Here is a 16,099-nt window from a genome sequence, read left to right on the forward strand (position 1 = left end):
ATTACGTGGATTTTTCAGCCCGATTGCCCAGGCTGAAAATGCTAGCCCCGTTTCCCATGAGTTTCCACAGTCTCGATATATGGAATTTTGTATAGCAAAATGACGAGGGCGAGCACATCGTGTTGAACAACAATCTTAATGTGCTTCAGAATTGCCATTCCTTCCTCAAAACGTATTGAAGGAATGGATATTTCTCGATTAAAGTTACATTATTGTTCGAGGGGTCATCACCTAGTGTGAAAGCCAAACCACTAAACCCCCTAACCCTAACCTAACCCTAACCGTTCTAAAGGCTCTACTACAGATCAATTGCCCAAGGCCCAGGCTTACGTGAGTCAGCAAGAGCAACAACAACAAGGTTTATTTATTTATACCACACATGAAAAAGGAGAAGAGAGCAAAAATTAAGACAAGTTATGTAGGGTATAAGGCCACTAAGAAAATAACTAAAAAACTAATCTAGCTAGGAGGCATTATAGTAATAGTCAAGTTACAGTTATAGTAGTAATGGAGGCACAAGACAGTATAAAAGCAAAATTACAACAACAACAACAACAACAACGAAATAATTTTAAAAAATTAAAGACATTAAAATTTTAAATACAAACAACTTAGGGAATAGATAAAACAACAGGAGGGAGAAGACAAAAAAATTATCAATAGGAATCAAAAATAACCTTTTTTTTAAAAGAATAGCACCTTTAAGGCAAACATTAAATTTACCATAATTTGTTCTCGCTAGAGGTATACAAAACATTGATCTGGAAGCAAGCCTAGTTTTATACTTGTGCCTTGAGGATACAAGGGTAAAGAAATTAAGGAAGGCAGAAGGTAGCAGATTTAAATGAAATTTGAACATAAAGACAGTTTAAATAACATAAATTTATAACATCAAGGAACTTCATAATATTCAAGTCTTTAAAAACAGGATATGTATGTTCACAATAATTATGAGGGAAAAATAATAATTCTAACCGCCTTCTTCTGTAAACCAATTATTGGGTGTAAAGTGGTTTCATAAGACTATTTTCCCAGATAGTTGCACCATATACTAAGAGAGGGTAAACAAGAGAATGATGCAGAGGTTTCAGAATAGAAGGAGAGACGATGTGCATATATACTAATAATCTTCTTACTAATACGAATTAATTGAAACAATAGGCGTTTCGAAATTTCGACTAAGTTCGAATGAATATTCTTTTCGCCCTAAATTTCATTATAATTATTTCGTTGAAAAGTAGCGAAAAGTGACGAAAAGCGCAAAATTCGTTTGCATTCTTTTTGCACAGTACTGTAGATGATTCAATTTGTTTTTATATCGACCGAAGAAAAGACTTCCTGTGATGAAAAAAACTCCACTCATAAATCATTACTGAGAAGGGAAGAAAGATTTAGAACAGAAGAGATAAGTGATTCAGCAACTATGAGAAAAACTACATGAAACCGATGCAAAACTAGAAAGATCGAGGAGGAAATATTTCTGCATCTAGGGCATAGATGCGCACACACAGTCTTCCATGTTTCAAGGGGCATTTGAAATCTTGATCTAAAGCAACTCCTCAATGGTAATTTACCTCCTTCCCCACTTAACTTTGAACTCCATTCCAAAACAAGTAGAGATGTTGTTAGGACGGTCAGGGTTAGGGTTAACTCTAACCTCACAACAAAGTTTCATTGGGTTAGGGTTAGGGTTCTCAACACAGAATACTAGTAGATTAATTAGCATTCTGTATCAGCTGATAAAAAATACCACTGAAAACCTCCGTATCAAAGTAAAAAAAGGAGGCAAAAAACGACACACCACACAGCTAATTTTAATTATTACCTGAACGTTTTCCTATGTTTCCCACGAACTTAGTCATCCAGAAATTTAAAAACATTTGCATGATGTCCATAGTTAAATCTTGAATCCACCTTCCCATAGTCAAAGCCCAGCAACTCACTTGCCACTACTTTATTTGAGCGAGCACTTTGCCACATTTTTCAGTCAAGAAAACGATGTTCGCAATCACTAGGGAATGAGTTTAGCATTCCCTGATTATTTCACCCACGCGAATGCCCTTCAGAGGGCAAATGAAAGCATGCTTTTCATTTCATAAGCACAATACAATTTTCACATGTGTATTGCATCAGATATAAAATGTCTTGCCATCGGCTTGACATTGTACATGTATATCCAATAAAATACGGTCGCTCATATTGTATTTAGTACGTAACCTCATCCAGCTCCTGCACAATGCATGAAAGGGCTTCAAGAAAACTTGGAAGGTACTGCACTTTGTCTTCTACCAGTTCATCTTGTCTAGAGTAAGCAACAAAAAATTGAAAAACAAAGCAAGGTCATTAGTAATAATTAATAATATCAAAGGGCAAGGGTTTGGATTAGATACCAGATCATTTTTTTAATCTTGACTGTTTAAATTGATTGCCTAATGATTAGTGATGATGGATTCACATGGCATAAAAGGGTTGAGTGAGTGCTTGTGGCTGAACCCAACTAATAGAAACAAAAATTTCCTTTAAAACAAGAAGAGGACTTTGAACAGATAGCATCAGCAATATGTGCTGCTGGTATTAATAAAAGTAAACAGTATGATATAAAAATTATACAACTTTCAATTTGATAATAAGGGAGCATCTCCAAATTACTATAATCAATATATATTATTAATATCAATATTATTATCAATATTATTTATTAATATCAATATATTAATAATATCAATATATTACTATAATCAATTAATTAACTATAATCCAATAATTGGAAATTTCATTTCTGATACAACTATCAACATTCTCCAATTATGATGAGAAAGGAGCACAACTCAAGAATTCTTGTTCCAAGGTTTCTTAATTCTGATGCAATCAGAGATCAATTGCATTAAAATCAGGCAAATTCCAACATTTCAAAAGCTGGAAAAGGATCCTACCTTAAGGACGGTGCCTACTACTGTTATTGCACATACGTTCTGTGCATCTCGAGATACTCGGATTCCCTATGGGTGATGCTTATTAATACAGGGATACTTTTGCGTGGTGCAGAAGTTAGCAAGTGCTCTTTGTATCCAAAAAAAAATGGGGGTAACCACGCATTTTTCAGAGATAATTAATTAACAATTTGGAAAAGAATGCCATACATTGCTTTGTATTTTTAAGCATTTTTCAAGTATTGTTGATTAATAACTTATGTTCAAAAAATGCGTTGTAATACCCCCAATTTTATTTTTGGATTTCAATATCACTTGCTAAGATCTGCTTTTCCAGCATGTTCAGTAAGCCGTGTAAAATACCTTTGCATTAGTAGGCACCGTCCTTAATCAAAAACTGTGCCTTAGAGAGGTGGGTGTGGGACAGCATCGGTTCAAGTACATGTACACTGTATACAGGAAGGTGGTGGCACTCCAGAACTTCCTGTCTTGCGTCATGTCACTTATTTTGAAAGGCATCAGGCAATTAGGTTACAATACACATTATCATATTTCCAAATTAGTCACCTCAAATAAATCTGCTCACTTCTCTGCATCATCTGACTAAACATCACCTTCACATCTCCAGGTGGAAGAATTAGTTTACAAGGCTGTCAATATTGAACACAAAAAAACACTAGCTTTGAATAACTGTAAAAGATTACATTTGAAAGATGTTCTGAACAATTCAATGTACTAACTGCTAATTGCCCATACTATTTTACTATTTTACTATTTACTATTTACGAATTTAAAGTATCTTCTAAAAGATTTTTTACAATGAGCTACCCAGTCACCTGTTTTTAACCAATCATTTAAATTAGTGATCGTTCTTTCAAAATTTATCTATAATTTTATGCAGTTCTTATGTTAATTGCCACTGAAGAACCCCTTTGGGAAGTGTCAATAAAGTATTGTATTGTATTGTAACAGGTAAAGTAACTGCAAAATTATTGCTCCAGCAATGAGAGCCAATTAAAGTCCTAATTTAAGGTACTTCAAAGAATAGAAATGAGAAAAAGATGTGGAAGAATTTGATCATAACAAACGTTTAATCGCACAAACAAATTTAGAATGAACAAGGAGCCCTCTTTTGCAATGGAGATGAGAGATCATAGTATAAATTCCTTGCAGAGCAAACTTCCTTTACCTTTGAGAAGTAACCATAGCCTCGTATTGCAATTGATGTTTGTTTGGTATCACTGGAGGCAGAATCAATAATTGATTGGAATTTCTTGATAAAATACTGCAAGAAAAAAAAATTACGAAAGTACGAAAATAGAACTTATAATAAAAACAAGTGATAAGAAGTTCCAACGTTGCTACCGAGGTCACAGTGTGAATTATAAGTTTAACAGTTAAAATGTTAAAGTGCTACTGTGACGAAATTTGAATCTTCCCTATCGAAGCCATTTTGGCACATAAACACGTAGTCTGTACGAGAAGAAGAATGCTGTTTACCATTTTCAAATATCTCTTTTTGTTCTGGAGATATTCAAGTTTTTTAAATATGCAAATTAGCCAAGTGATGACGTCATAAACCCTACCAAATTTTGATCAAGTATGATGGAGAAAGATATCTCAGCCAATTTGAATCAGAAATACTTGGTTCTTTGAACTAAGATTCTAGAAGATGTGTTCCACAATATGAGCATACCATTTTTGTTACCATGGCAACATACTGGGTTCCAGACCTCCCTGATATTAAAAGCTTTGCAGACCACCTTTGGCGTTCTGTTTTGATATTTGCAAATGATGCCTCATCTGCATGATCCTGTCAGCATATAAAGATGTTAGGTCGAGTTTGTGGCCTTGGTAAATGTATTTCTAGCCTGCGATCACCAAAATATTGAAATCAGGTTGGAGGGGACTGGAAAAGAGTGAGTCGCCATGGAAACCAATTTTACAGTCGTAGGTGTGTTGCCTTCAGAACTATCAGCTCACCAAGTTTCAATGGTCTCTGTTGCAAATTGACCGAGATAGCTCTATTTATATTCTTGATGTTCTATTGGGTTGGGTGAATGACGTCATCAGCCTTCTCATTTGCATATTTAACACATTTTTCAAACTTAAATATCTCTGGAACCAATGCAGATATTTCCAAACGGTAAACAGCGTTTTTAATGTTTCATGGTACTCTATGTGATAAACCAAAAAACTCAAGGGATAAAAATTTGATCACAGTAGCACTTTAACATACTTTTAGGTAAGAATGTCACGAATGCTAAAATATGATAAACTACAGTGTACTGTAAGGTAATAACGAAGATAACAAAGGGATATACTTACTATGACTACCATACATGTACTACTTTCTACTTGTGTACACAGAGCTATTTCTACACGTACATTGGTTATGTCCGAAGATTCATACACCCAGCAAGAAGTGCTTGAGAAGCAAGAAGCTACAATCAGAATTGTGCTGCCTTTCAAGAATCAGAAATAATTATGCAAATGTGGCACACAAACAGCTTGAAGACATCGGTCAAAAGATAAAGGTTACGATGTTAGCCCTGTCTACACAAGTAGAAAGATCAAGCCAGGACGAAATCAAAGTGAGGGAAGACAAACTGCTCCTTGTGAATCAACACTTTCAGTGTGATGTGGATTACATGAATGTCCGTTATACATTTTGAGCTATGTGTGCAACATGTGCTGACACCAACCAATTCAAGAACACAAAATATCAGCAGTTGGAAGCTACCTCAAAGAGCAACATGAAAAGGATCCAGATAACATCACAAGAGAGGTTGAAATGTTGTGACTTATCGCTTATTTTTTATGACAAAGTACGAAAACAATGGAAAAATTATACCTTCATAACAATTATTGCTAGACAAGTTTGTTTTTAAAAAAAGAGAGAGAGAAAACTCAACCTTTAATTACATATTCATTCAATTTTGGTCACCATTGTATTCTACCGTAACTATTTGCATTTTACATCAAACTTAAATCTGAAACTTTCATTTTTTTATCGTTACTTGTATGTGAAATCATTCCACTCCTATTAAAGAGTGTGTGCTTAACTTGTTAACATTTTTTTGAGAATTACAAGCAACCTGCAATAAAACTCAATTATTGTCAACATAAATTGTATAAATTATACAGTATATCTTACCTTAAACAAAATCATTTCTGATTTATCACCATGTCTTTTGACAAGGTAGTCTGCCACCTGCAATGCAAATGCAATACTACCTTTAATATAGTCTTGAAGAATTTTAATAGTAAAGATGGCCAATTTGACTTACCAGTACTCTCCAGATCTTAAACTTTTAAAATTTCTAGGTTTATCACATAGAATTCCAGGAAAGATTAAAAATGCTGTTTTACCGATTGGAAATATCTGCATTGGTTCCGGAGATATTTAAGTTTGAAAAATCTGTAAAATATGCAAATGGAAGGTATGATGACAACATTCACTGAATCCAATATAACATCAAGACTATATAAACAGAGCTATCTCGGACAATTTGCAGCAGAGACCATTGAAACTTGGTAGGTCAATAGTTCTAAAGGAAATAAAGAAATTGGTTCCCATGGCAACTCACTCTTTTTCCAGTTCCCTCCAACCTGATTCCAACTTTCTTAACCTAGAAAAACATTTAACACTGCCACAAAGTCGACCTATAAACATATTTATATACTTGCAGGATCATGTAGATGAGGTACTATTGGCAAATATCAAAACAAAATGCCAAAAGTGGCCATCAAAGCCTTTAAAATCAGGGAGGTCTGGGACCCAGTGTGTTGCCATGGTAACAAGATTGTTATGCACATATTGTGGAGAGCATCTTCTAGAATCTTACTGCAAAGAATCAAGCATTTCTGGGACAAATTGGCTGAGATATCTCTTTTCATCACAGTTGATCAAAATTCGGTTGAGATTATGACATCATCACTATGCTAATTTGCATATTTAAAAAACTTGAATATCTCTGGCAAGGAAAGAGATATTTGAAAATAATAAACAGCAATCTTCTTTTTGTACAGACTGCAAGCTTATGTCTTGTCTCTTCAATCTCTCTATTGTCCCTTGCTCCCATTTATTCTGCAACAACTTCTTTAATTACAGTAATTAACATCGCCTAACAGCTTTTTCAGCCTGGCCACCTGATCTCGCAAATTCTGGTTCGTCAGATTTAAATCTCCATTTACCCTTGTCATGTAAGGCCTGTTGTATAAAGGGCATCTGCAAGATTGTCTTTCTGGATCATGACATGTACATCCCAGAGTATGAGTATGCTTACAGCATTTTATTAATTAATGCCACAATCAACTCCCAATGGAGACCCTTAGCAACATTGTCATGGGGGTGCTTACATTCCACCTGGGCAAGCAAGCTTAACAGGGCATTTGCTGAGGAGATGGTTGATGGTTTCCTTGCTCTTTCGACACATCCTACAGCTAAGATCCTCCTGGGTCTTGTCTTGCAATCTTTGCCTTAAAGGTTGGCACACACAAGGGAATTAGTCCCTGCAACCAGTCCCAGGGACCAAGTCCCTTCGTGTGAAATGCCCAGTTTTACCCAAAAATCGAGTGAGGGGACCAGATATTGGAGTTATTGATCGAACAGTAAAATGTTGTATTAGGCATCTTCTTGTCAGATAAATAGTATGAGAATATTTCAGAAGCAGCTGTGGAAAATACAAAGGTAAAGATACTCTGGGACGTAAAGATCCAGATTAACAAGAAGATGCCTTACAACTGTTCTTGATCAAAAATTTTTTTTTTTGGTACAGCCAAATTACGATCGACAATTAACCTTATCGATAACAATCTTTAAGAATCTTTGGCTGCAAAGTAATTTCTGCCATCAATGATTTGCAATCCATTTGAGACCGCTCCTGTGCTGTGTCTCACTAGATTTGGGAAAAAGTGCCTCAAATTTTGCTTTTTTTTGCATCATGTCAACATTTCAAAGGGATTTTTGTCCCCGCAGTAGGTCCCAGCATGTAATTAAACTGTACAAGAACTAGTCCAACAAGTCCTGGTGACAATTCCCTGTGACAAGTCCCCTCGTGTGTGCCGCTGGCCTTTAATGCATTTGTTCAGATTGACTGACCCTGGGCCACCATAACCAGCCCTTCTGTGCTCTTCTTAAGTTGGGGCTTTTCAAGCCACCCCCAGCTCTTGTCATTTGCTACTCCTAGACTTCCATCTCTCTGAGGAACTGGCCATGGAGTTTCTTTCCTTTTAGCTCACTCATCCATTCATCATACAGGTGTACATGTATCTTCTTTTCTTAAACTCCTTTTATTATTCTTAGTATTATTATAATAATTATCATCATCATTATTATTATTATAACTTAGCAATGCATTCAATTTAGACTGAATGAGTTTATTTAAGAAGGATTGGCGCCAAAATAAATTACAAATTTATTTATTCAATACAGCGCCTTACAAAAAATTGAAAAATTTTCACGCTTCCTGAAGTTTATTGTAACTTTTGCATTATTAATTAGCAATTAAACCACATTTAAATACCTGCTTTAAAAATGTTTCCATAGCTAAGTATCCAGTATAGCTTACATCACGATTGTGGTGCCTGCACCAGCGATACAGTGACTCATACATGTCCTGAAAGAAGGGTAAAACTACTTGGTAATACAGATTCCAAATTCATGTCTGTTTAATACAATGTACATGTATGCAACCACAAAAGTCATGTTTTAGACAAAGACTCAAAATAAATCCAAAAACAAAAAAGGTGAAGAATTTTAACATTCAAACCTTTCAAAAACACTTAGTACACATGCATCTTTACAATTACTACTCCAAACCGCTCAACAAGCCAAATGGCAACTACCAACAAATCTGGACCCATTTATTATCTATTTGACAGTGTTGCCATCAGTCCTCAATCTTATCATTAGGGAGCAATGTCATCAGTGGGTTGAAGATGCTTGATGACCCATGGTATGGAATCTTAATTAGCCCCAGGTCCTCACCATAATTATCTTTCCATCTGTCGTCATGTGATTGTCTCGATTTTGCCAGCTCTTTCATTCAAACTCCTCATAAGTCCTGGTGCTCCCTCACTGAATTCAATATGAGCGTTTTCATGTGATGTCACAACGGCCATGTTGGTGTTCCTAAACAATGTGGTATGGCAGCCATGTTGGTGTACCTAACTAATCCACCAGCAATTGAGCTCTACTATCATGCAAAAAAATTTCTTTTGTTTTGGTGGAAAAACAAGGCTACTGATCACATGAGTGAAAACACTCTATAAAGATGTGCAAACAGATTCACTCACCTGTTTTTTTTTTATCTTGTTGTGCAAAGAAGGGATAGTGGGGGCTAGTTGTTTAAGAATTACTATAAGCCCCTGACATTCAAATTCAACTATTTTCAAGGAATGAGATGTTGTACTTCTTACATGTAGCTTACATCATACTGTATTATCACTAACCTCATAGTCACTGCAAATGTATTCATTGAACTGTGCAGCATGTTTTGCAAACAGCTGCAAGCCAGCTATTAATTAAAAGTATCAAAACAATAATTATTTAACACATACATGTATTTTAAAATAAGTTATCAACATGGGGAATTTTATTCAACAAAATTTTCAGTCAACCAAATTATCCATTCTACTTATAATTAAACATGATTATAGCTTGTACAAATCCCACTCCATACCATTTTTTTCTCTCCATTGCTGTTATTGTGGATTTTGCCTTCAAGGCTATGAAAACTCAAAAAAGTACTTGAATGGCTTTGGGCATTAGGGACCTAATTCAAAGAAAGCTTGGGGCTTTATTGGCCTGGTGTTACATGCTCTCCTGCCAACAAAATTATGGCCAATACCCATAAAGCACACCACAATAAAATTACCACTCAAAACAGAATAACATAATATAAAATGAAGTTATGTCTTTTAAAGTAAGATGCAGGTCATAAGCATAGCTTACTGAAAATGGCTTCAAAAGATCGGAGGATAACATGCACCCACCTCTTGGTACTTCATAACGACTCCAACTGACCTGAAAGTGATGTACAAAATAATAGCAGATGAGGACTTCAACTTATCACCACATAGATAAATATAATAATTATAAAGGGGGGAGAGAGTGAGAGTGAGAGAGAGAGTGAGAGTGAGAGAGAGAGAGACTATCAGAGAAAACTAAAAATAAAACATACATAATTATAATCTGAGTGTTAGGTTGTTCGTAGCTCCAAGTTTCAGCCTTCACAATACTCTGACGGCTTTATTGTAACAGAAACATACATAGTATATAAACATTTTTGTGTGAAGAATAGTTAATTACAAAGAAATTAGATGGAAAACAATTTAGAGCTATTGTTTGAGGAAAAGAGAGGATTCTTGGTCCAGGATTATGGCATGATAAGGGTGACAAAATAATGCTACTGTTTGTAGACAATTCTTAAAGATTCTGTAGGAAAAAAATTTTCGTGGCAACATTTGGAAATAAGTTTAGCTCTTTTGTTTTAATAGTAGAGTTCGGTCCTGTTGGCGTATGCTTTGTCACCATGCACAAGCGATGAAAACGTGGGCAAAAATTACATCGGTCTAACAGTGATTCACCCAGCACTCCCTACCTTTCTGCAACAAAGCATAACAGGACTGAACTCTCCAAGTGTATAATTATATGGGAATTCTTAACCCTAACCCTAACCTTCAAGAAGGTCGTCCCGTAGAGTATGCATCGCGAGTGCTGACACCGTCTGAGAGAAACTGGGCACAGATCAAGAAAGAAGCCCTATCTGTTTTGTATGGCCTAGAAACATTTGACCAGTATAGCAGCAAGAGGTTTGTGATCGTTCTCAACTTTTAGAGGTCTGCCATATGTCATATGGCAGACCTGTAAAAGTTGAGAACGATCACAAACCTCTTGCTGCCATAATTTATTGCGAAAGCCTTTCAGCCAAGCACCCAAGCGTCTTCAGGATGTTATGATGTGGTATCACAGATACAATGTCCATTTTGTATTTGTTAAAAGTACTGACTTACTCATTGCTGATACATTGAGTACAGCCCACCAAGACGACAATGGATATGACCAGGAAGATCACGCTCGAATCATGGATGTTAGGGTGGTTGGTGGTATCCGAGACAGGCAGCGAGTCGGAAGTCTGTGATGAAGTTGTTATTGGAAGGATGGCCAGCAGATAAGCTTGAAACTCCTATGTGTGCATTGCCATATTTGATGTACATGACTGTCTTAAGTAAGTGTTGCGGGTGGAACTCTGGTGAAAGGAGAAGCAGTTGTGATTCCTATGGCTCTGCGAACGTCAATCAAGAGAAGACTACACACTGCCCATCTAGGCCGTGACAGTATGTTGCGTCGAGCCAGAGGAACAGTGTATTGGCCCAACATGGCCAGTGACATCAATCCATTTCAATCCTCTCCAGTTTTGTCCATCCATGTCCCTTCTTGGCTTCCCTTTGTTTTGTTAGAGTTCTTCTATAGTTTTGAACAGTCATTTTGATATTTTAATTAATTCTATGACCATTCGATCAGTGCTGAAATTGCCTAAAACTGCGTGACCTAGCCCCTTTAAGCAACACAGTGATGGTGACGAACCATGGCAGAAGATTGGCCTTGATTTCTTTGAAATCGCTGGGAAACACTTTTTGGAAGTAGTAGACTACCACAAAACTCCAACTTTATCGAGATTTATTTATTACAACGATGATGAGTGCCCATACTGTGACATCACTCAAGAAGCATTGTGCTCATTATGGCATACCATGAATGATTGTGTCGGATGGAGGTCCACAGTTTACTAGTCAGGAGTTTAAGTTATTTGTGGATAACTGGGGTACATTTGTATAACTCATATTACCTCGTCACCAATGCATCAGAGAGCTATTGGCAGAGCAGAATCAGCCGTTAAGATGATGACTACTCTTGTTGTAAAAACGTACAAGGAAGGAGGTGATCCATAATGAAGTGATGTTAGAGCAAAGAAACACCCCTCGTCAAGACACAGGTCGTAGTCCAGCAGAAATGATGTTCAACCGGAGAACACGTAGATTCCTACCTGGCATGGGAAATAGCCCAAAGGACACTCTAGTGAAAGAGAAGCTTGAAGCACACAGGCGCTTTTGGAAATAGATGTGAGACAGTCAGTGTTTTTCCAACACACTGAAGGACAGAACTGGAAATTAGGCAAAGTCATTGACATTCTGGGTCCCAACACTTACCAAGTCAGTGGTCCTACAACACAGGAATGTACAGAAGAAACCGCCTGCATATGGGACCAACTAAAGTTATACCAAAGGCTTGCGACCTGTCCCCTGGTATTCAGCCTCATGTTCTTGATGTGACACCAGTGACACTGCCAGTGGAAGATCCACAAGCGTGTTACCCACCAGCAGCCCATTCAGTAGAGAACTGCCAATCAAGTAGTGGGAAAGAGAACATTGCATCTTCAGACAGTCCCGGTCAGTCATTAACTGCAAACCGACCAAGGTGCGAAATCAAACCACCAATCCATTTCAAAGATTATGTGATGAAGTGGAGACCATAATTCATTGGCACTGTTTCTTTTGACATTGTTTATTTGTTCGATGGACATAACTTTTCCCAAAAGACTTTCGAGTGTTGAAATGCGTAGTGCTAAAAGTCTTATCAGACCTGTAATTATTTGTAGCTGTTTAAGTTTCACAGTTTCTTTTTTCTTGAAGAAGGATGTTGATATGTTAGCTACGAGTACACCCACATTGCATGGCTATTTATGTAGTTTGACCATTTGCTTGATGTAAGATGACGACTGTTTATTAAACCGTTTGTTGTGTTCTATTCTCGCCTGAATTCTATACTTAAACAAAGTTAATCAACATGTATGAAATGTATTATGCAATGACTGATTCCAACAGAAATAATTAATTGAATTTGAAATTTACATTCAATAATTGTTCAGTTTGACTTATCAACGAATGGATTGCTTGTGTAAACTGGATTATTTATGTAATGATTGATTTTAACCAGAGGCTGTAAAGTGCAGGTTGCAGGTTGAAGGGTTTATAGGGTTGCTGGTCATTGTTTTAGCATAACTGAAACAACCCAAACCGTTACAAAAATGCTAACCTTAGGCCTAACCCTAACCCTAACACCTGCTTGGTAAACGATAATGCATGCGTTACAATTTTCATTCAGGGGACAAGAATTTTTATCTCTGCAATTACAGGTGCATTTTGTTTCATCAAAAGATTTTAAAGATATTTCACCTTTGTTGTGGCTCAAAATGATGGTTTTGACCACCCCACCCCCCCCCCCCCCCCCCCCCCCCCATTGAAAAGTAAAATCATCTGGCATTAGACAGAGTAAAATCTCACTCACTGAAAGTCAAGTGCCAATCAATGAACCAGAGCCTAAGATATGTTAAGGAGATTTAGGAGATTTATGGGAATGGTCCACCAAATAATCATCAGACTACTGCTAAGGATAATTAATTCATAATACAAGTGTAGGATGATACAAGTCTGTAAGCTCAGAAAAACCTGTCTAAGGTTACAAACAAAAAAGCTATTAGCTGTATGAAATGGATTATGCCATGGCTGATTCAAACAGAAATAACACAAAATTTGAAATTCAAAAGTAGGAGTCAATTTCTTTAGAGTAACTTATCAAGACGGGACCAGATGGTTTACCTAATGATTGATTTTAGCAGAAATTTCTTGGAGTGCAACCATCATGATGTCAACTCATTTCTGGTGTTATGTGTTAATTGCCACTTCCCGTTCCCATAAACACAAATTACACTCTACATTTTTTGTTGATGTTGGAATATGATCTTACTTGTTTAACCTTGCACCATTAAAATATTTAAGGTCATAATTAAAGTCCCTGTGATGCTTATTAATAATTGTTACCTTGTTTTTCAACTTTTCATTTAAATATCAGTGTCTGGAGTGTAGTGCTTCAAACATTTTTCCCTTATAGTGTATATCCACAAGTTTTAGCAAGCACTTGATTTATACAATATGTACACCAAACATTTTGGACGAGCCAAGTGGGCTATGGTAACTAATGACGTCAAAGGAATAACTTGTTCACATCTATTCAAAAAGAATGTGCAAAAGTGTAAGAATAGAAGTCTTCATTAAAATCTAGAGCTTTAATTTTGTAAATTAAGTCTTTATAGAAATGTCGGGCAATAGTTCGAATGCTGTGAATGTTCTGACGATTCAGAAGGAACTTAAGACCCATGGCTCGGCTAAAAATCAAAGGGGGCCCCACTAAAACATGTGAATGCACTAAAGTGTACGAGGGAAAATTTTTAAGTACCTACAAGTGTCATAGGGACTTTTAAAATAATGTTTCTGTCTTTCAGAGACCATGTTCAGTTGGGTTTGTGTACCATTCATTTTTGAAAAAGAAATGTATGATTAGTATACATGTACATGTACTGTGATTTTAATTCTGTGTCAAAAAGACTGATGTAAGTCTCCTTTGTTGATGATGTTGTGACCTCTGCTTGGTACATGTCATGTTGCTTACATTTCAATTTCCAATCATGGGGTGAAAGTAAAAACAATAATGAAGAAGGGCAAAAGACTGCAATATTATAAAAAACAGATTTATTGTCCAGTCAGACCAGTTAGAAGTTTACCCCACTGTCTTCACTTTTAAATACCAGTACCACATGTATTTATGTGGTGGTACTGCAACCTTTTTTAATCGTCTGCTGCGAGTTCATTGTTTGTGTAAACCTTTTATTTCACGACTAATACAGTAACTGCGGAAATTTATCATCCAGCTGTTCACAGGGAATACAGGACAACAATAATCAAAAACAAATAAAGATCTACTTTGCATGAGAGAGGCCTATGGTACAGTGTATAATTACATACTTGGGGATCAATAGATTTTCTTGCATAGTTGTAAATATCTTGGGAATACTTGGAACCTAGAAACAAACAAAGGTTAATTCTACAAAATTTAATGAAGGTGCTACGGCTAGGGTTAATAAATTATTAAAATCAACTTTATAAAAAGTAGACTTAAAAATTTATAAAACAATAATAAACTTAATTAACATACTGTAGTTTAAAAATATCTGTAATCTGAATTTGTATTGTAAATTACAGAGCACTCTTTTTCAAAAGTTATGTTTCTTTGGACATCCTTGAGTGAGTTCACCTTCCTTTTAAAGGTCACAGGTTTTTATACACATGTACTGTTTGACAGAGTCTGCAAAGCAATGAGTTCCATGCTATTGCAGCTCTATCCATGAATGTTCTACAGCCTAGCTCAGTTAAAGGCAAGACAACTCCAATATTCTCTTCCAACTGCATAACAATTTCATTTGTCTGTTCATTTGGGTCCATCTTTGGAATGCCCCTTATTTCCAGGCAATCACATCTCGAGTATTGTTCAATGTTGTTAAGAGATTCTTTCAAATTTTTAAGTTGGTTGGTGGTTTCAAAAGTTCAGTCTTAATAGACACTTAATTTCATTAACCAGTGTTATGATCATAATTCTTTCATCATTGGCTGACATTTTTGACAGCATTTTATCTTATTATTCCATCATTACACCATTTTACCATATTTGGCCAAGAGAACACTCAAAATATGAGACGGTAATACACTGCAGTGTCCCAGTTTGCCCGGTTTAGAACAGAGCAAATACAGATGGAACAGAAGTTTTCCAATGAACCACCCTTAAATAAGATACCCCAAACGTGAGAGTTTTCCGAATCAGTTTGTTACATGTTGAAATGAGGACCAGTTTTGTTATGTGTTTTTTTCTTGAAGGAAGAGAAGAATCACCTATTTGCTCAAGCCACCACATATAAATCTCTCTAGCTCATTTTTGAAACGCTCTTCAGTCATGGTATAAATAAATCAACAAAGCGCGTTTGGTTCCGAGTTATGTATGTTACTGCAATTATAATGTACAGTGTATTTTTAACGACAGTTCACTGCTTTGAAAATTCGACCAAACGAAAGTTCGTTACTTCGAAATTTCGAAAGAGTTCGTAGCAAGGAAAGTTCGTTACTTCGAAATTTCGAAAGAATTCGCATCATTTCGCCGCATTTTCTTCGAAATATTGCATTGAGCAACGCGAAATACCTCGCGAAATTTCGCCGACATATTGTCGAAAATTCGCGAGAACAATAGACGAAATTCGTCGAAATTCGCTCTCATT

The 16,099-nt window shown here is 36.3% G+C and overlaps 1 protein-coding gene across 5 annotated transcripts in view; it reads right to left on the bottom strand.

The window, feature by feature from the left end:
- The window catches only part of LOC138014632 (DNA-dependent protein kinase catalytic subunit-like), a 163,812-nt gene that overhangs the window by 138,751 nt on the left and 8,962 nt on the right, over positions 1-16,099 (bottom strand). For 4 of the 5 annotated variants that reach the window (XM_068861753.1, XM_068861754.1, XM_068861757.1 and 1 more), the window contains exons 9-16: positions 14,799-14,854; positions 9,930-9,960; positions 9,387-9,451; positions 8,459-8,551; positions 6,088-6,144; positions 4,120-4,215; positions 3,498-3,580; positions 2,218-2,302 (exon numbers count right to left, since the gene is read on the bottom strand). In XM_068861753.1, coding sequence (XP_068717854.1) covers positions 2,218-2,302; positions 3,498-3,580; positions 4,120-4,215; positions 6,088-6,144; positions 8,459-8,551; positions 9,387-9,451; positions 9,930-9,960; positions 14,799-14,854 — 566 coding nt within the window. Of the gene's footprint in view, positions 1-2,217; positions 2,303-3,497; positions 3,581-4,119; positions 4,216-4,626; positions 4,823-6,087; positions 6,145-8,458; positions 8,552-9,386; positions 9,452-9,929; positions 9,961-14,798; positions 14,855-16,099 lie in introns of those variants that run through there. The other variant, XM_068861758.1, reaches the window with a different exon arrangement.

The sequence above is a fragment of the Montipora capricornis genome, chromosome 8, assembly GCF_036669925.1.
Source record: "Montipora capricornis isolate CH-2021 chromosome 8, ASM3666992v2, whole genome shotgun sequence".
In the NCBI taxonomy this organism is placed as follows: Eukaryota; Metazoa; Cnidaria; class Anthozoa; order Scleractinia; family Acroporidae; genus Montipora; species Montipora capricornis.